We start from the raw sequence: 18,664 nt of genomic DNA, 5'->3' as shown, positions 1-18,664 counted from the left end.
GGTGGGGGGGATGGGGGTATTAGAGATAAGCAGTGGCCAGGAGCATGGAGGAGTTGGCTAGCAGTGGTTCAGAGGGCTTGTGGTAAGAACGGAGGCAGCCAGATGTGATATGAGCTGGTGCGTATTTGGAAAAATCATTCTGGCAGGGTGATGTGGCTTGGGAAGCAGAGGCGGCCCTTCTGGATACTCAGCTCCATGTGTGTTAAGTAAGCAACTGGATCTCAATCATTTTCACGTGGCTCGTGTTTTCCATTCACTCTACAGGGCTCCGGAGTGTTAGGCTGGCGTAGGATGGGCCAGTTGGTATGGTAGTCCTGATGGACAGTAATAAGGCAGGGACCTGGGGTAGGAGCAGTGGCTTTGGGAGAGAGGCGTGGATCTATGGGATAAGATGTAAGAAGTAGGGGGCCAGAATGGGTGAGGGATGGAGGAGAATCTGACGTGTACTCCCAGGTTTCTTGTTTGAAAGATGGATGGACAGTAGAGGAAAGGGATAAGAAGCAGGAAAAGATGTGGACAACATAGCTGTTAAATAAATGATATCTAGGTGACAGAATTCTCAGAGTACACAATTCTGATGCCTAGCGTTTCTTTTCTGGGCCTGTATCCGGTATCACTTAGCTGAACTGCTTTTGTAAACTTTTGGGATTTTCCTGGCATTTCACATTCCTAAGTAGCGCTGTAATGAGCAGGCTTGTAGCCTGGGGGGTGAGTAATTGGTTGCATGCTTGGCTAGAGTGAGGATGGCCCCAGGTTACCACTTAACTTTCTTTTACATCCTTTGCCCATTTCTGTGAGATCTCACTGATGTTTTTTTTCTTAATTTTTGGGTTTTGTTTGTCTGTTGGAGCTAGGGTGTTGTTGAGACAGGGTCTTGCTGTAGTCTAGCTTCCCTCAAGGCCTAGGCCATCCTTCTGCTCAGCCTCACAGGGGCTGGGATCACAAGACTATGATCACCGTGCCTGGCTACTTTTCATGAGCTTTTAAAACAAGAATGTCTTTATTTTTTTGCGACAAACTTTTCTCCACAGTTTTGTTTCTCTCTTAAATTTGCTTGTCTTGTTTTAATTTTTTTTTTTTGAGATTCGTTTATTTTAAACTCTGTTTGTGTACACTCTGTGTGTGTTCTGAAGTACATTCATAAGAATGTTTGTGAGGTTGGGCTGAGGATGTAGTAGAGCGTTTACTAGAATGCCTGAGGCTCTGGATTTGATCCCCAAGGCTGGGGGAAAGTAGGAATATTTTTAGGGCTAATGAGATGAATCAGCAGGTAAAGGCACTTGCAAATGGAAATCTCTTGTTTTTTTTTTTTTAACATGTATTTGTTTATTTTTTATGTGTTTGACACACATACGTGTGTGGGCACATGTGTGGAGGTCAAAGGACAACTTGGTTCTCTCCTTCCATGTGGGTTGGGATCAAACTCCAGTCATCAGCCTAGGGAGCAAGGCACCTTTACCCACCGGGCCATCTTTTCCCTTCTCGTACCCAGTGATCATTTCCTCTTGGTGTGCCCAGTACTTTTCCACTCTAAGTGTAGTTGATTTTTTTTTATTTTATTTTTTTTTGGTGTCTCCTAGACAAGTAACAAATTTGCTGCAAATTTGGAGGCCGTGGTAATGGTTCCGATGCTGCTTGGCTCACAGCTTCCCCTGGCGTTCTGAAGAGCCCTTGCTGTAGGGTCCAGAAAGGGGAGTCCATGAAAGAGCAGCTCAAGCGACTGACTTGGGGGTCTAGACCAGGAAAGGCTCTGTGAGGTTGGACAGGGAGAAGGGGAAGGGTGAAGAGGAGAGGCCCCGTGGCCCAGAGTCGGACGCTGGGATACGTTTCAGAAGCAATGCCTCCGCATTGGAACCAAGCTCCGTGAGAGAGAATGAACTAACTATTCTACACACAGCAGGCCCGAAGCCACCCAGTTCTGGTCAGGGCAGGACTGAGATCTGAGTGTCATTCTGCTGCTCTGTGACGGCTCACGAAATGTCTTTGTTTTCCAGGTCTACTTTAGGACAGTTGACTGAGAGCCAGGACAGACAGACAGAAGGGAAAGGAGGCGAGCTCAGGAGAGCAGATAGGCGGATGAGGGCAAGCCGCTGGTGGGCCCCGCCTCTAGCGGGGAGGCGGGGCTGCTGGGCCTGGGGGGTTTTCCTTGTGGCCCAAGGACACCTCACCCCTGCACTCAGGATAAAGCAGCACCCCTAACAGTGTCCCACACTTTGTCCCCTGCCTCAGAGCTCACTTTGTGTCCCCCATTACTCACCCTGGTCCCACCACACGGTCACCCTTCCCCAACACATATCTGTGTCTGGCACACATCCCATGAGCGCTCACATGCCAAAGCCTTCCAGGGTTAGCTGGTTTATCAGGTGCCCAGCTCATGTCTTCTTATGCTGTGTCTACAGAGTGCATCCGATGGCTTCTGGAAGTCTGTGGCCACCCGCGTGCCCAAGGAGCCCCCTGAGATCCGCATCCTCAATCCATACTTCATCCAGGAGGCTGCCTTCACTCTCATTGGACTGCCCTTCAACAACGGCCTCATGGGCAGGGGGGTGAGACTCCGGGGCAGGGAGGAGGAGGATTTGGCAGGGGAGCCTTGGAAAGGAAATGGGTGGGGAAGGAGGCTCGGGGGGGGGGGGGGGGGTGTGAAGTTCCATCCTTGGAAATGGGCCAATTAGCTCTGGAGGTCTCAGCCACACCCACCCACCCCCGCAGAACTCTACACGCCTCCCTCCGCTCTTCTCTTCCAGAACATCCCAACCCTTGGCAGTGTGGCGGTGACCATGGCTCTCCATGGCTGTGATGAAGTGGCAGTCGCAGGCTTTGGCTACGACATGAACACACCCAACGCGCCCCTGCACTACTACGAAACTGTGCGCATGGCCGCCATCCAAGAGGTGAGAGCTGGGCGAGGGGGCAGTCTTTGGGTGGAGCCGGGGGGAGGGGCTTCCGGCGCGAGGGACGGACTCCAGCATCTGTACAGATAGGAAGGGGGAACCCGCAGCCGCTGTTACCCGGGCTCCCCTAAGCAGCCACTGCGGTCTAGCTTGCATGCAGGCTGCTGGCCACTTATGCATCCTCTTCCCTAGCCTTCCCCTGAACCCAGAGCCCCTGTCTTCGGCTTTCTTCCTGAACACTCCCTCGATGGCCCTCCTGCCCTGGCCCTGACCCTTGACCTTCCTTGATACACCTGGCCTCACACTCCCTTCATGTCCACAGCTCCCATCATCCTCTTCCACAGACCCTGCTTTCCCTGGGAAGATCCCCTGCCCTTCACACAACCCACAAGTAAACAGTGCTCCCAGAAAGTCTCTCGTATCCCCTCCACTCTTTTCTCCACCAACCGCAGACCTCACCCAGCATGCTCCCAGGCAACCCATCTATCTGTACAGGTAGCTTCTAGCTCTCCAGGCCTCTGCACCCCACAACAAGGATGGGGGGGAGGGGGGGACGACTGAACCCTTCCCATGCATCAGCTTCTGCTGCAGCCTCTCGCTGAGCCATGCCTGAAGCCTGCCGAGCAGGAGGGTGGGAGTGGCTGGGGAAACTGCTCCCTCGTGCAGGCCCACACTCCTGTGAATCCAGGGGCTCCGGTGGCCACCAGTCCCCGTTACTGCTCAGGGGCCTTTTTACCTGCACCTCCCCAGCCCTCAGCACACCGCTGCCGATCCTTACCCAGTGAAAGCTCCCAGCCACCCTCCCTCCTCCAGTGAGAAAACTGAAGGCACACGGGGGGCTTGAAGGACCCCCTTATGGAGCACCCCCTTTCCACTCTCCCCTCCCACTCAGCCCTTCACTGCATCACCTGACTTCACGGCCCTCAAAATTACCAGTGCCCTGTCTCAGAAAGCTACATGGAATGGACAAATGCCACGTTTTTCCTTTTATTTATTATGGGGGGGGGGGGTTACATTGTACCATGGTACCTGTGTGCAAGTCAGAGGACGACTTTTCGGACAGTTCTCTCCTCCCACTCCTCCCACCGTGGGTTCTGGGGCTCAAACTCAGGCCATCAAGGCTTATGAGATAAGTGCTTTTTTATTCTCCATCCGTGCGTCAGTTTTTCTGATTGCTCAGAAACCTTTTTTATATTGACCACTTCTTCCTGCTTAGAGTCCCCTAATTTCAGATGTTTCTTATTTTACCCACCCTTCTCTCTTTTCATTCTTTTTATTTTTAAGATTTATTTATTTATTTATTATGTACACAGTGTTCTGCCTGCATGTATGTCTACACACCAGAAGAGGGCACCAGATCTCATTACAGATGGTTGTGAGCCACCATGTGGGTGCTGGGAATTGAACTCAGGACCTTTGGAAGAGCAGCCAGTGCTCTTAACCTCTGAGCCATCTCTCCAGCCCCCTTCTCTCTCTCTCTTTTCTCATTCTTCAGCTTTGGTCTAACTCTTAATAGCATTAGGCTAGGCATGGTGACAGGTGACACATGCCTTTAATCTCTGCATGAGCCAAGGGCAGGTGGGTCTCTCTGAGTTTAAGGCCAGCCTGGTCTACAGAGTGAGTTCTAGGCCAGCCAGGACTACAGTGAGACCCTGTCTCAATAGAAGAAACAAAGAAGCAGCTGTAGGGCCAGAGAGAAATGAATGGATCAGCAGTTGAGTACATACAGCACACACATTGCATATTCATGCATACAAAAGTAGCGTATACACACGCAAACACACACACACACACACACACAAACTTTAAAAAAAAATTTATATGTTTTCTCTGTGTAACCCCAGCTGTCCTAGAACTCACTCTGTAGACCAAGCTGGCCTTGAATTCAGAGATCGGCTGGCCTCTGCCCCCAAGTGCTGGATTAAAGGCATGTGCCACCATGCCCTGCCTAAAAATACATAGATCTTAAAAAAAAAAAAAAACTTATTTAAAAGAAAAAAGTATCAGAGGAAACTCTGCCGAAAATGTGGACTGCAGTAGATGAACAAGTCTTGTCATACCCTGCCTCAGCCCACAGGAGGCTCCCAGTTTTCCTGCATGGAAGGAGGGATCAGGAAAGAGTACCTGAGTAGGGCAAGGCCTGGCCTAAGAGCTACATTCAGGACAAACTTTTGCACCTTCTCTTTTGTGGTGAAACAGCCCCCACATTTATTTACCCCAGGGACTCTTGAGGAATTGAGGGAGAAGAGACCTAGTTAGAAATAGAGAGGGGAGAGAAAACACAGGATAGCCTCGGGAGGGCCTGGATCCTTATCCACTGGCCCAGAACTTTATTCCAAAGGTCTATTTATAACAATGCCAAGGGGTGGAGCAAAAGACCTCCCCCTTGCTAGTTACAGTCAAGTGTAGACCCTTACAAGCACCTGATACTCAGACCCGTGGTCCAGTCAACCTCTTCTGCAGTCCTGCTGGGTACACCTACTAGAAAACCTAGTGGATTGCAACACTTTTTTTCCCCAAGATTTAGTTTTAATTATGTATATGTGTGTATGTGTGTGTGAGAGTATGCACACATGAGTGCAAGTTTCCACCAAGGCCAGAAGAGGGCATCAGATCTCCTAGAGCTGAAGTCACAGGTGGTTGAGAGCCACTGACAACCATTGCTGGGAATTGAACTCATGTCCTCTGCAGGAACAGTTATATGTTCTTAACCACTGAGCCATCTCTCCAGCCCCATGCCTACTTTTTCATTAGGAGAGCAAATGATCCAGCATTTTATGAGCATAAGCTGATCGAGAATACAGAGCTCCCAGATTCCCCTGTGGTTCCTCTCATGCTCCCCACCCCAGTGACTGCTGGGAAACAGCATTTAGACATGGCATTATGGCCATAAGTTCAGTAACTCTAAAAGATAAGGACTATTTTGATACCACACCTCAAAAAGTTAATCATTTCTTAGTACTGTGGAATATCCAGTTCTCTATTGACATGTTAACCCTCAGTGACTCCTAGTGGGTGCTCTCGAAACTAACACATCCATTGGTTACTTCTAGAGGAAGGGGAAGGTGTGGGATAAACCGTTTTAGGAATGCCTGTGTTTGCTTGGATCCCCATCCCGCCATTCTTCTGAGCCTGTTTCTTGTTGTGTTGTTGTGTTGCGTTGCTAATTTCTGTCTGGGAAATGGCTGCGCAAGCATGAGGGCCTGAGTTTGAATCCCAAGAAGTCAGAATGTCGAATCAGGCATGGAACTACTGGCCGAGCGGCTCGCCAGCCCCACCCGGCCTTTTCAGTTCTCCTCTGAAAGTTTATTCCTTCAGTAGACTCTGGAGTTCCACACGGTTACTTCAGACAGAGTCTGCTAGTGTAAGTGTAGCATAAATGGGAAGAGATTGCCCTCCACCACCGCCTCATCCAGAATCTTCCGAGGACAGTGATGTCTTCATAGCTGAAATACTTGCTCTTAGATTTCTAGAGTCCTTCCTTTAGCTACTGTCTCTAGAGCCTGATACAGTGTCCACCATTTTTCTGGGGTAAAACTTTAAAAAGCTCAAGACTCCCTCTTCTATGCAGTTTGACTCTTTCCCAAGGTAAAAGAGTCATGCAGATTCTAGCCAACCGCGGAAAGATCAGCTTCTAGCAGTTCCCTGTTATTCCCCTACCAGGGCACTCAGCCTTGTCTCCTTGGTCTTCATGTTATTGTTTGCAAACTGCAAAAGATGCACCCCGAGAATTCCCTGCATTCCTCTGTCCTCGAGGCAAAAGAGGGGATCATCTCCATCTTTTTTGCCAGAAATAAGGGAGCGTAATAAAAGTCGGAAAGCAACAAGTTTTTTCCCCATAGCTTATAAACTAATTCTTGTTATTCTCTAGTTATTTTCCTGTCCTGGGTCTGACGTCAAGTCTCCTTAGTTGAGAGGTTTCACAAGGATGAAAGCCTTTTTGACGGAGTTCCTCCTATGAGACAAACCCTTGTGTTTGAAGTTTCCCTTCGATTTGTAGCACAGATTCCAAGTTGTCAGCTCATTCAAAGCTTCACCCTTAACACCCATCAAATGTGAAAGGCAGGATTTTCAGTTTCTAAGCCAAGGAAGAAATTCTTAAGAGAAGTCAAAGTCAATTTGTTTGGAATTTCTGTTTTGTATTCATAAAACCTGTGGGCTCTAACAAGTTACAAATCTTTATATTTGTAATTGTGCTATTTGTATTAAGTAATGATGAAACTAAACCTTTAAGTCTGGGAGCTGGAGAGATGGCTGAGAAGTTAAGAGCACTGGCTGCTCTTCCGGAGGACCTGGGTTCAGTTCCTAACACCTAACTCACAACTGTCTGTAACTCCAGTTCCAGGAGGATCCAACAGCCTCACACAGACATATATACAGGCAAAAAAAACCCAATGCACATGTCTTAGTTAGACTTTCTGTTGCTGTGAAGAGACACAATGACCACTGCAACACTTATAAAGAAAAACATTTCATTGGGGCTGGCTTACAGTTCAGAGGTTCAGTCCATTATCATAATGGTGGAACATGGTGGCATGCAGGCAGACTTGGTGCTGGAGAAGGAGCTGAAAGTTCAACATCTTGATCCGAAGGCAGCAGGAAGTGAAGTAAGTGCCACACTGTGCTTAGCTTGAACATAGAAGACCTCAGAGCCCACCCCCACAGTGACACGTTTCCTCCAACAAGGTCACAGCTACTCCAACAAGGCCATACCTCCTATTAGTGCCACTCTCTATGGGAGCTTTTTTTTTTTTTTCCAAACCACCACAACAGATAAGAATAAATAAATCATTTAAAATAAAATAAAACCAAGCGGGTTGGGGATTTAGCTGAGTGGCACTGGGTTGGGTCCTCATCTGGGGCAGTGGAGACAGACAGGTGGTGGCGCACGCCTTTAATTCCAGTACTCGGGAGGCAAAGGCAGGCGGATCTCTGTGAGTTCGAGGCCAGCCTGGGCTACAGAGCTAGGTCCAGGACAGCCAAGGCTACACAAAGAAACCCTGTCTTGAAAAACAATAAATAAATAAATAAATAAATAAATAAATAAATAAATAAATAAATAAATAACATCTTTAATTCTAAAAAAGAAGTAATAGTTAGGCATGGTTGCACAAGTACCAGACAAGAGATCCCTGGGGTTTGCTGAGCACCAGCTTAGCTCAGGGATCAGTGAGAGACAGGAACATCATGCTTTCCTCTCTACAAGCACACACACACACACACACACACACACACACACACACACACACCTCAAGATTAGAAAGAAATTCCATCTATTTTCATTGAATATCATGGAGTGCCTACTCTGTGTCTAACCATCTCTATCCACAGAAACTTCTGGAAAGATGATTGAATCTTCAAAGAGTGGACATGAGTCCCCCAGGGGTCTGAGACAAGGAGAGCGACTTGCAGAGGCAACAGTAGAGTGGAATGACCAGGCCTGTGCTTCTCTAGGAGTTTGAGGGGATAGATGGTGGAAACAGGAAGACTGGGGGAGACTGGCCCACCTCAGGCACTGTGCTGTGGATTGTGAGGGAGGAAACCATTACCACTTGGGGATGTGGGTTTGTGGTTCACCCCAGAGGCTTCAAGGGAGCTCGAGAGCAGTGGGACACAGGGACTCTGGCTAATGACTCTGAGGTTTAGACTACAGAGATTTGGAAGGTTGGAGAGGGTTGTAGACATCAAAACAAGGGCTGGACAGGCCCTCATCCTTTGTCCCAGTGAGAGTGCTGTGAGTGCCGACATGGAGGGGCCCATGCTGACACACAGCAGAGGCCAGCTGGAGATGAGCCATGAGACTGAGGACACTCATCCCTTCGTTCAGTCAGGCCTTTTCCTTGTCTGAGAGGCTTTAGTCATTGAAGCTTCCTGGGGAGACTTCTGAGAAATCAGAAGGAATCTAATCCCATAAGCCCGGGATGGTGGCTTCTTCTCTGACTTACTAAGGATGCGATTTTAAGTCTATAGCACTCTTTGTTTGTTTATTTAAGACAGAGAGAAATCAAGTATGGGGGGGAAGTGCTCTTAGCCATTCACTGGGTGCCAGCCTGGTAGAATGGTCTTGGGAGATGGAGTCAGAAAGATAAGGGGTTCGAAGCCAGCGTGAGCTGCATAGTGAGATACTCCTTCCAATAATGAAGCAGATGGGTATAGTGGTTCACACCTGTAATCCAGCATGTGGGAAGCTGGGGTACAAAGATCATGAGTTGGAGACCAGCCTAGGCTACATACATACGTACATATGTACATTCATTTCAGGCCAGCCCAAGCTGCTAAGTGAGATTCAGTCTCGAAGCCTCAGGGCAGGTAGGATGGCTCAGTAGGTAAAGGCACTAGCCATACAAACCTGGTGACCTGAATCCAATCCCTGGAACCCACAGAAGGAGACCCACTGCCAAGAGTCATCATCTGACTTCCACTTCCACACTTCAGTGTGCTCAGGCCCACCCTCAGAGATGCACACGTCATATATACATACACACACAGAGTAGTAATACATTGAAAACAAACTTGTGTTTTTTCCAAGACAAGGTTTCTCTGTATAGCCCTGGCTGTCCTAGAACTTGCTCTGTAGACCAGGCTGGTCTCAAACTCAAAGGTCCGCCTGCCTCTGCCTCCCAAGTGCTTAAAGGTGTGTGCCGCTGCCACCCATCATAAATAAATAAAATTTTAATGTTTGGTTTAGACAAAGATAACACTTTAAAAGAGCACGGGAACGAGGCTTTCGTGAGCTGCCTGAGGCCTGGAGAATGGATTGCATCAGAGAAGCAGCCCATGCCCCCTTGCTGTGCGGTCCGGTGACTCACCTCCTTGCCCTCGGGGTGTCTAGGACCTGAGTGCTGCTGCCAAGGAGCTGTGGGCTGCCGTCTGAAGGAAGGCGATTCTGAGCACTGAGGACGGGGAAGCTGAGATTACTCAAGACTTGGAAGAAGCCAAGGGCAGAGTTCCTCTGGCGTGATGATGGGGTGCCAGGCTTGCTTGTTGAGGGAAGAGTTGTAACATTTATTACCAGGTTATTGTGGTCTTGTAGGGAGACACCGGACAAATGTGTGCCTGGACGTTCCCAGTCACAGCGTTTCCGAGGGCCATGACTGGAAGAGGGCGGCGGCCCAGTTTTAAGGCAGGCTGCGGCCCAGCAGCCCTCTTCATAGATTGCCCACTTCGTAACGTCCCCGTCTCTCCCCTTCTAGTCCTGGACACACAACATCCAGCGAGAAAAAGAGTTTCTACGGAAGCTGGTGAAGGCCCGTGTCATCACTGACCTAAGCAGTGGCATCTGAGTGGGTCCAAGACCGGGCCGTCGAGGCTCATGCCAGGAACAAGCAGCAGCCACGTGCACAGGAGTCTTCCGACCCAGAGAAGGACAGTGCCAAGGGACCGAGGGCCAGCGAGGCCTTGGCAAGGCAACCAGAGCTGTGCCTGCTCCGGGCCAGCTTCAGAGACCAGCACTCTGCCTGGCAGCCTGGGTCGATGAAGCCAGAGGGCCAGGAGGCCACTGGCTGTGGCCAGCAGGGCCCAGCATGCAGGAGGTGGGACATTTGCTAGCGAGAATGCCGCCAGAATCATTCTCTAAGCAGTGTTTGGTGTATTAGCATTTTGTGAACTGGGGTGTGGGAGGGGAGGGATAATTTATTTTTAAATAAGATGTCACATTTGGTCCCCTTGCTGTGCAGAAAGAGGTCCACTAGAGGGCCCATCAGGCCGTGGTACCAGTGAGCTCCCTGAAGGCTGGAAGTGTCAGACCATGCTTCAGGGCCACAGGGAGGCGGGCAGTATCTCATGTCAGCCATCTCCAGCTCATGACACGCTTTGGCCTTCCTTGGGGAGAAGATGGAGTGCTCCCTCCCACCAGCCCCCAGTGTCCCCACAGGGGAACCCCAGAGCCATCCCTTTCAAGCCAACAGGACTGCTCTTGGACAAGAGCAGAGAGAACTCAGGAGGCAAGGCCCAGCCTGAGGGGAATGGCTCCTCTCCTAGCTGTCCCGGTCTGTGGGAGCAATGCTCCTTCCTGGACTGACCAGCTGTCAGATGGTCTGGGTTTCTTGCTGAGATTGCCAGCTCCATGGGTCTTACCCAGGACCAGAGGGAAGTGAGGATCAAGGACCTTACCCAGGCTGCGACAGCTGTCCCAGGCAGCCCTCATGGAAGCAATAAAGCAATCCCCTGACTCTGGTCTCCTGTTTTCTCTTAACTTTTCTGGAAGAAACAGAAACATGGGGCCTTAACACCTGCACTGAACTCAAGGGTCTTCTCTCCAGCCCACAGACGCCTGGGGCCCTTGCACTTTCCGTTCAAGTGCAGGACCTTTGAGGCATCCCGCTCAGGGGTTAAGAGTGCTTACCGCCCTTGCAGAGGACCTGGGTTCAGTTCCCAGCACCCACAATCACCTGTAACTCCAGTTCCAGGGCATCTGACGCCTTCTTCTGACCTCCAAGGCTCCTGTGGTATGCGTACACTCAAACAGGCAAACATACAAAACAAATAAGACCAGAAGAGGCCCCCAGGGCACAGAGAAACCCACATAGCTCCATTCCTGTCACCCCCATGATGGCTCCACTTCGAAGTGGAGATGGCCCACTCCCCATTAGCACTCTACCCTTCTCAGCAGAAAACAGGAAAGCCCCCAGCCCAGCCCTAGGCACCTCTGGGAACTTTAGAAAGGGCATCCATACCCTATTTTACCCCCTTAGCGCTCTGGATTCTGACCTCCCTTGAAGGAACCCCAGGCAGGTCTGAGACTGTTCAGTGGTACCCTGACCTGCAATCATGGAGGTAGATCCCTGCCAGACACCGGCTACCATGGCTGTAAGTGGGACAGCCCAATCCCAGGGCCGAGACATGCCCTGGCCTTCCCACCTGTAGGCCTAACTACAGAGCCCTGGCCATCCCAAGGCCCACAGTGCTCCCACGTGTAGCCTAAACTACATGCCACTCAGTAGTATCCCTGGCTGAAAAGACTGCTTCAGTTCAGCAGCCAGTTACATGAGAAAAGCGAGCACGCTGTTCTGCGCACATCCTCCCATCCCATGCAGTCCTGCGGAGCCTGGGGACAGTCCTCACAGGCGGCGGCAGCAGCAGCGCAGTGTCTGCAGTCAGACTTCAGTCTCAAGCACTGCACAAAACTGCCCTCTCAAAACCCCGTGGCTATGGATCCTGGCTGTGTACCAGAATCACAGGTAAAGGAAACATGGACATTTGCACCTACCCGCACCAGCATTCTGATTCAGATCTGGGATGGGGCCCGGATGTGGGTAGTTCTTAAAGGTCCACCGAGGTGCTGATGCATAGCCAGGGTACATCTAGACCATACACATCCCCCGGGTATTCTTTCTCACCCCCAGCATCTAGTTACATGTGTATTGGTCAGCAAATACCCAATTGCCATCACTAGCCCAGCCGCCTTCACTTTGCTCCTGGCTACAGATTCAGCCGCCTCCAGGGCGATTCCAGCAGGAGGGTCCACAGACCCTTCTTTCTAATTCAACATGCCCAACGCTGAATTCATGCATTCGCCCCCCCCCACACACACACACCTGGACATCCCCCAGGGAGTGTCAGCTCCTAGAATCCATCCTGTGGCACGCCTTTGTCCGCTGTACCACCTCACCTTGTCCAATCAAGCAGGCAAAAGGAGGTGATGGAGATTGGGTCCCGGCAGCCCCTAGGGTCCCCACAACCCTGCTCAGGATTTATCTTTTTGTCCCCAGCAGCCTGCACCCCCTTTTCTGTCTTGCCTGTCTCGAAACCACACTCTCCTCGGTGCAGTCCTTCAATGAAATGCGTGTGTGACCACACTCAGAGCAGGTCAGTGGTCCCCAGCATCTTTGCTGATGAGCTGCAGACCAATTAGACCTTTCCAATCATAGCCATCAACCACCCCCCAGACACCTGCCAAATTACCTTATCGCACCTCAAAACCCAGTTCAACTCTGTGACCCTCTGTTTCTGTCCCCTGCTCCCCCCCCCCACACACACACACTATCATTGCCTTCCTTGAGACAGTGTGCATGAGTTCCTTTGAGCTCCGAGACCCTGAAACTGAGCAGTGAAACAGACTATCCTTGGACCTTGGGAGCCCAATGCAGAGCCCTGCGGCTTCGAGGCAGCTGAGCCTTCTGGGGGGTCCCGGAGCCACCAGTTGGCGCTGCAGGGTAGCTAGCCAGCACCCCGATATCTGCACGACCCAAGCTGGAACTCTCCTCCAGGCTGCCCCTCCTTCGCCGCCCTCCCTCGCTCTCTCCGCCCTCGGCCAGGCCTCCCAGTTCCCTACTTTTGCGTGTCTACCAACTTCGAATTCCCAGTTTCAGCGCCTCGCTGCCGCCCGCGAATCTCTACTCTGCCTCCTGGGGTCTTCTCCCAATGTCTAGCCCCCACCTAAGGGGACCTAGCCGAGCCAGTGGGGACCGGATCTGAAGGGTGGAGCGGCCAGGTGAGCCCTGAAAGGTGGGGCGGGGCGGGGGCGCTCTGGGCCCCACCCCGGGATCTGGTGACGCCGGGCCTGGAATTTGACACCGGACGGCGGCGGGCAGGAGGCTGCTGAGGGATGGAGTTGGGCTCGGCCCCCAGATGCGGCCCGCGGGCTCTGCCAGCAACAAGTCCCTCGGGCCCCAGCCTTCGTTGCGACTGGGGCTCGGAGCCCTGCACCCGAGGTAAGCCAGCCTTCTTGCCCATCCCCTGACGGACGCTCCTAAGGGCAGGAGAAGAGCCAGAAAGATCTTCTTCCTCCCCCTTTTCTCTCAGCTTCTCTCTTCTGGGCCCTCAGCGCAGCTCTCTGTCCCTCCAGTCCCTTTTGTCGCTAGTGTGTTGGACTGTGTTAGCTCTCCTGGCTAGCTGTAATTTGAGCTCCCGCTGCCGCCACAGGGCACAGACCGGCAGCCAAGGCCCCACTTTTGGCTAAAAGAGACGCTGCCAGGTGCACAACTCTGGGCATGATCCATTTGAGCGTCGAGGGAAAGCCCAGCACTGGTCCCAGGAAAGGTGCCTAGAAGGACTCGGTGCAGGACCCCGTTGGTGAGTACAGAGCCGGTGGATAGGGGTGGCAAGGGCTGGAGGGCCAAACATCCCAGATGGCAAGGAAGTAGACTGGTCTGAGCTGCCCTCGAGGGACTTGCTCCTGGGCTCCCCCTAGCGCAGATACCCCTAAGGCTGCCTTGTCTGACTTGCCCTCCATCGGGGAGAATAGTCACTAGCCTGGTCTCTGGGGATCTGAATCTAGTTAGCCAACAGGTACACAGCTAGCCCTGGAGGACCACTTCCTGGGTAAAGGCCTGGAAGGTATGTGTCGTTGTCGATGTCCCCATGTATTCTGTGTGCTAGCAGAAGGATGGAGGATAACATCTGGGACCCAAGAGGAGTCTAGCTAGTCTTCAAGGTTCTGAGGGCCCCAGAGGGGTGGCTCACAAAGACGTGGTGTTCAGTAAAGACGGCTGGGGTCGGGAAGGATAATGATGGTTCACGGGGGAAACTGGTAGGAGCAAGGCTAGAGTGCCAGAGCCACAGAAGGCTGATGGCCCAGATGGCCAGCTCTCAGAGTGGTTCAGCCCTCTGAGACCAGGCTGATGTGGAGGACTGGCTGGTCCTCCTGGGAACGGCTCAGAACTGAACGTGCAGAGGATGTGGAAAAGCACCCCCTCCCCTTAAATCCGCAGGCTTGGCAAACTCTGCCCCCTGGTGGCCACGGGAAGCCATGGTCCAGGCATTGTGTTTGCAGAAGGCACATCACTCCCCCAGATAATAGGCCGGCTCTTGGGGTCATCTGTGTCCCTAAGAGAGAACTCCAGTGACTCTGGGCCCAGAACAGAGATTGCAGGAGGCCTAGGCTCCCAGTCACCAGACAACTCCGAGTGACCAACTGGCACTCTAATTCTCCAGGGCTCTGCTTCCTCCCCCGGGGTTTGGAGCAAATGCTCAGTACGGAACTAAGGGTGTCCAGTTACTTCTTCCTCCAGCCGCTCTGGTACCTTCAGCCCTGAAGTACAGAACAGAAGGGTCCTAGAAGACAGGACCACAGCTGTGTGAGTCTCCCCCTGTGACCTCAGACAATCTCTGAGCTCAGCCAAGCTTTGAGAAACTGAAGTGGAAGAACGAATACCCCAAAGATAACTAAGCCCGCTTTCAACTTGCAGCTGCCTGGAAAAGAGGGTGGGGAAAAGCAGGCCCACGAAGGCTGATGGGAGCTCCTGGTGTTGACAGAGATGGAACCCGGACTTGGAGACCCTACTGCATTGCCCCACTGCCTCCGGCCTAGGTGGCAGGTGAGTCACGCCCTTGCATTTCCCAACTGACTTTAATTGGGAAAAAGAGCGTGGAACACAGCCTAGGCAGGGGTCAGATATGAAAGGGGAACTCTCAAGAGGGAGGTGCGCCGGGCAGTGGTGGCTCATGCCTTAAATCCCAGCACTCAGGAGGCAAGGCCAGGTGTATCTCCGTGAGTTCGAGGCCAGCCTGTTCTACAGAGCGAGATTTCCCCAAAGCTACAAAGAGAAACCCTGTCTCAAATAATAATAATAATAATAATAATAATAATAATTAATAATAATAATAATAATAATAAAAGAGGGAGGAGCCAGTCATAGGTGGAAAGGAATAGGATTTCTCTGGATGATCAGTGCCCTTCCTTACACTCAGCCACCCAGCTAGGAAGCCGATTGGAGCGGTCTCTGATCCGGGCTACAGACAAGACAGTCCCCCCGAGTGCCCTATTCCTCCCTCTCTTTTCTCTGTGCAGCCAGCTTTGTGGCCAACCCTAGCTGCTCTTGCCCTGTTGAGCAGCGTCACAGAAGCCTCCCTGGACCCCATGTCCCGCAACCCTTCCACTCGTGATGGTCCCTCGCCGGTCCTGGCGCCCCCAACCGGCCACCTGCCTGGTAGGTGAGAGCGCGACAGGGCGGAGCAGGGGCGAGGCTAGCCCTAGACCTTCCCCCACCCCACCCCCGAAAGTGACCAGTTCTCCTTCCAGGGGGCGGCACTACGCATTTGTGCAGCGAAAGAGCCCTGCCACCACCGCCACAGTCTCCCCAGCCCGCACCCCCACCGCCAGGGCCCGCGCTCCAGTCTCCTCCCGCTGCGCTCCGCGGGGTACGCGCCGCGCGTGCGGGGACCCGAAGCAGCCGCGCGCGGGGCTCGGATGCGCACGGCTGTCGCTTGCGCTCGCAGCTGGTGCGGGTGAGCGCGCTCGGCCTGGGCCACAGCTCCGACGAGCTGGTTCGTTTCCGCTTCTGCAGCGGCTCGTGCCGCCGAGCACGCTCCCCGCACGACCTCAGCCTGGCCAGCCTGCTGGGCGCCGGGGCCCTGCGGTCGCCCCCCGGCTCCCGGCCGATCAGTCAGCCCTGCTGCCGACCCACTCGCTATGAGGCCGTCTCCTTCATGGACGTGAACAGCACCTGGAGGACCGTGGACCACCTCTCCGCCACTGCCTGCGGCTGTCTGGGCTGAGGATGATCTCCAAGCCTTTGCACACTGGACCTTTACCCATGTGTTGCCCTGCCTGGAACAACCTCACCCGGCCTCATTAGCCAGGAACCTCAGCCGGAAAGGGAAGCTGCGGAGCTCAGGCGCCAGGCCGGTGAGTGGCAGGCATCAAGCCGGGAGAGATGACCTAACCACTGACCAACAGCTCCAAGGCGCTCATGGATCCCAGCTCTATAGACACCAGAAACCTCAGCTAAGGAGAACTCCTCTGGGAGCATCCAGAAATGGCCCCAGGCCCTAGGGAATGAATGAATCTTGAGAAGATACATTGTACTCACGTTGCTGGAAGAGCCTGTGCTAAAGCTGAAGCCCTATTTATTATTTCTAAATTATTTATTTACTTTGCTGGTTTGTCAGATTTTTTTCCTGGACACGGGGGATGGGTAGAAGAGGCTGGATGAAGATGTGCCCACCTCTCCGCTTCCACAGTTCACACTCGGCAATCACAGTGTTGACCTGGATCACCTACTGCTCTCTCCTTGGCTGGTGCTGAGATGGGAGGCACAGATGGGTGACCAAGATGCACAGTCTTCAGCACTTGGGGCCTGGGTACCTGTGGAAAAAATAAACTATATAGCCTTCTGGGGAGAAAGGCTGCCCTGTGACCTTTGAGGCCCCTGCTTAGTGGGTAAAGACAAGGAAAACCATGCTTTGCCCCACTCCATCAATGTCGGCGGCGGCGTCTTACCAGGCAAGGACCTGTCTTGAAGGCTCCCTGACAGGTGCACACGCTGCTTCCTTTGACAGGTAGTCAGCCCTTGAAGCAGCCCAGGGGAAGAGAACATCTGAAGGCCTAAGGATGGGAGGGGGCACCAGGGTGCTTGAGGGAAGGAAGCACAGAGCTTTGTGGGTCTAGGAAGACAGGAAGGCGCTGAGGGTCTCAGCAGCTCGTGAATTTTGGGTGATGAACAAGCATATTCATGTATTCGCCCAATAAACAATGAAACGTCAGCTACTATGTAGACACTAAAGACACAGAAGTGAGGCTGGCTGGAGATGTGCACATGCTCAGTTGGTAGGGTGCTTGCCTCGTGTGCTCGAAGCCCTTGGTTTGGTTTCCAGCACCACATAAACGATATATGGCACACAGGCCTATAATACCAGCACTCAAGAGGCAGAAGCAGAAGGATCAAATATTCAAGGGCATCCTCAGCTACATATTGAGTTCCAGGCTAGCCTGGGCTACATGACAGTCTGTCTCAAAAGAGCGGAAAAAAAAAGATAGGGAAGTGAAAGGAACATAATCTCTGTCCTTAAGCTCTCCCCAGGAAAGACAGATAATAAACAAGCAATGGCATACGTAATCATTTAAGTTCAGTGTGGCTAATGGTATGAGAAACAACTGGAAGCTAGGAAGGATGCATTTTCTCCTGGAAGGAAAGTCAGCATTGCCCTGGCCTTTCACACTGTCCTCGGGTCATCTCCAAAATGTCAAGGCAACCATCTGAGCTTTTCTGTGTGGCTTTGGAAACAGTGTTTTAAACCAGCTGTGATGGTGCGTGCTTGTAATCCAGCCCTTGAGGTATGGAGGCAGGAGAATAAGTTCAAGGTCATCCTCAGCTACACAGCAAGTTCCAGTCCGTCATGAGCTACATATGAGACCCTGTCTGAAAGAGAAAGAGAAAGGGAGAAGGAAGGAAAACTGTTTCCCTGGTCCTAGGCATTTGTATTGAAGAGGCCAGTGTGGTTTTTTGCCTTTAAAACATGACAGGACACTTTTTTTTATTTTTGTGTGGATGGGCATGCATGTATGTGTGGTAGCCAGAGGTCAGCATCCTGTGTCTTCCTTCCTCAGTTGCTTTCTGCCTTAACTTTTGAGACATAGTCTCTCTTTGAATCCCAAGCTGGCCAATTTGGCTAAGTTGGCTGGCCAGAAAACCCAGGGGCCCTCCTGTTCCTACCTCCCCAGCTCTGGAATTACAGGTATATAATTTTTTTAAATGTAATTGCATTTTGTTTATCTTAGTTGTGTGTGTGTGGGGGGGGGTGAACATGCACACATTTAGAGGCCAGGGAACAACTTATGGGAGTCAGCTCCTTGTCATGTCGGGTCGTGGGGATCAAACGAAGACATTAGGCTTGGTGGCAGGTCCTTTACCCATGGAGCCATCCTGCTCAGCCTCAGCACTGGGCTTTAATGTGGGTGCTGATGATCAAATTCAGGTCCCCACTCCTCATGTTTGTGCCAAAACACTTCAGCCGCTGTCCAGCTCCTGGGCCTCCAAGATGGGGACATTTGGAAAAGGTGCTATGTCTGAGGGGTTACAACACAGGGGTTGTTGGAAGGCAGAGACACCCTT

The 18,664-nt window shown here is 52.1% G+C and overlaps 2 protein-coding genes across 19 annotated transcripts in view; both read left to right on the top strand.

The window, feature by feature from the left end:
- St3gal3 (ST3 beta-galactoside alpha-2,3-sialyltransferase 3) overlaps positions 1 to 11,062 on the top strand; it is a 220,626-nt gene extending 209,564 nt beyond the window's left edge. For 12 of the 15 annotated variants that reach the window (XM_076564883.1, XM_076564885.1, XM_076564889.1 and 9 more), the window contains 3 exons: positions 2,400 to 2,546; positions 2,745 to 2,891; positions 10,085 to 11,062. In XM_076564883.1, the coding sequence (XP_076420998.1) occupies positions 2,400 to 2,546; positions 2,745 to 2,891; positions 10,085 to 10,174 (384 nt within the window). In that variant the 3' untranslated portion in view covers positions 10,175 to 11,062. Of the gene's footprint in view, positions 1 to 2,399; positions 2,547 to 2,744; positions 2,892 to 9,579 lie in introns of all 15 variants that reach the window. The other 3 variants (XM_076564887.1, XM_076564886.1, XM_042271723.2) reach the window with 2 other exon arrangements.
- Positions 11,063 to 12,861: 1,799 nt separating this feature from the next.
- Positions 12,862 to 18,664, top strand: Artn (artemin). Of its 4 annotated transcripts, XM_042271718.2 has the most exons (6): positions 12,862 to 13,543; positions 13,755 to 13,904; positions 14,766 to 14,908; positions 15,020 to 15,148; positions 15,622 to 15,760; positions 15,853 to 18,664. In XM_042271718.2, exons 4-6 carry the CDS (start codon positions 15,089 to 15,091, stop codon positions 16,326 to 16,328), a joined length of 675 nt encoding a protein of 224 aa, XP_042127652.2. In that variant the 5' UTR covers positions 12,862 to 13,543; positions 13,755 to 13,904; positions 14,766 to 14,908; positions 15,020 to 15,088; the 3' UTR covers positions 16,329 to 18,664. The 4 variants fall into 4 exon arrangements, with proteins under 4 accessions (XP_042127652.2, XP_006997194.2, XP_076421005.1 ...); XM_006997132.4 differs by lacking the exon at positions 14,766 to 14,908; XM_076564890.1 differs by having other exon boundaries at positions 12,862 to 13,904.

This window comes from Peromyscus maniculatus, chromosome 2 (assembly GCF_049852395.1).
Source record: "Peromyscus maniculatus bairdii isolate BWxNUB_F1_BW_parent chromosome 2, HU_Pman_BW_mat_3.1, whole genome shotgun sequence".
Taxonomy (NCBI): Eukaryota; Metazoa; Chordata; class Mammalia; order Rodentia; family Cricetidae; genus Peromyscus; species Peromyscus maniculatus.
Note: the sequence above shows the minus strand (reverse complement) of the source record. Positions and strands in the feature narration are given on the sequence as shown.

Bases quoted from the DNA above. Each gene is read 5' to 3' on its own strand.
- Artn (XM_006997132.4), top strand. From the start codon at position 15,089: ATGGAACCCGGACTTGGAGACCCTACTGCATTGCCCCACTGCCTCCGG. The intron at 15,149-15,621 runs GTGAGTCACGCC...TTCTCTGTGCAG, and splicing joins GCCTCCGGCCTAGGTGGCAG to CCAGCTTTGTGGCCAACCCT. The intron at 15,761-15,852 runs GTAGGTGAGAGC...TTCTCCTTCCAG, and splicing joins CCCAACCGGCCACCTGCCTG to GGGGCGGCACTACGCATTTG.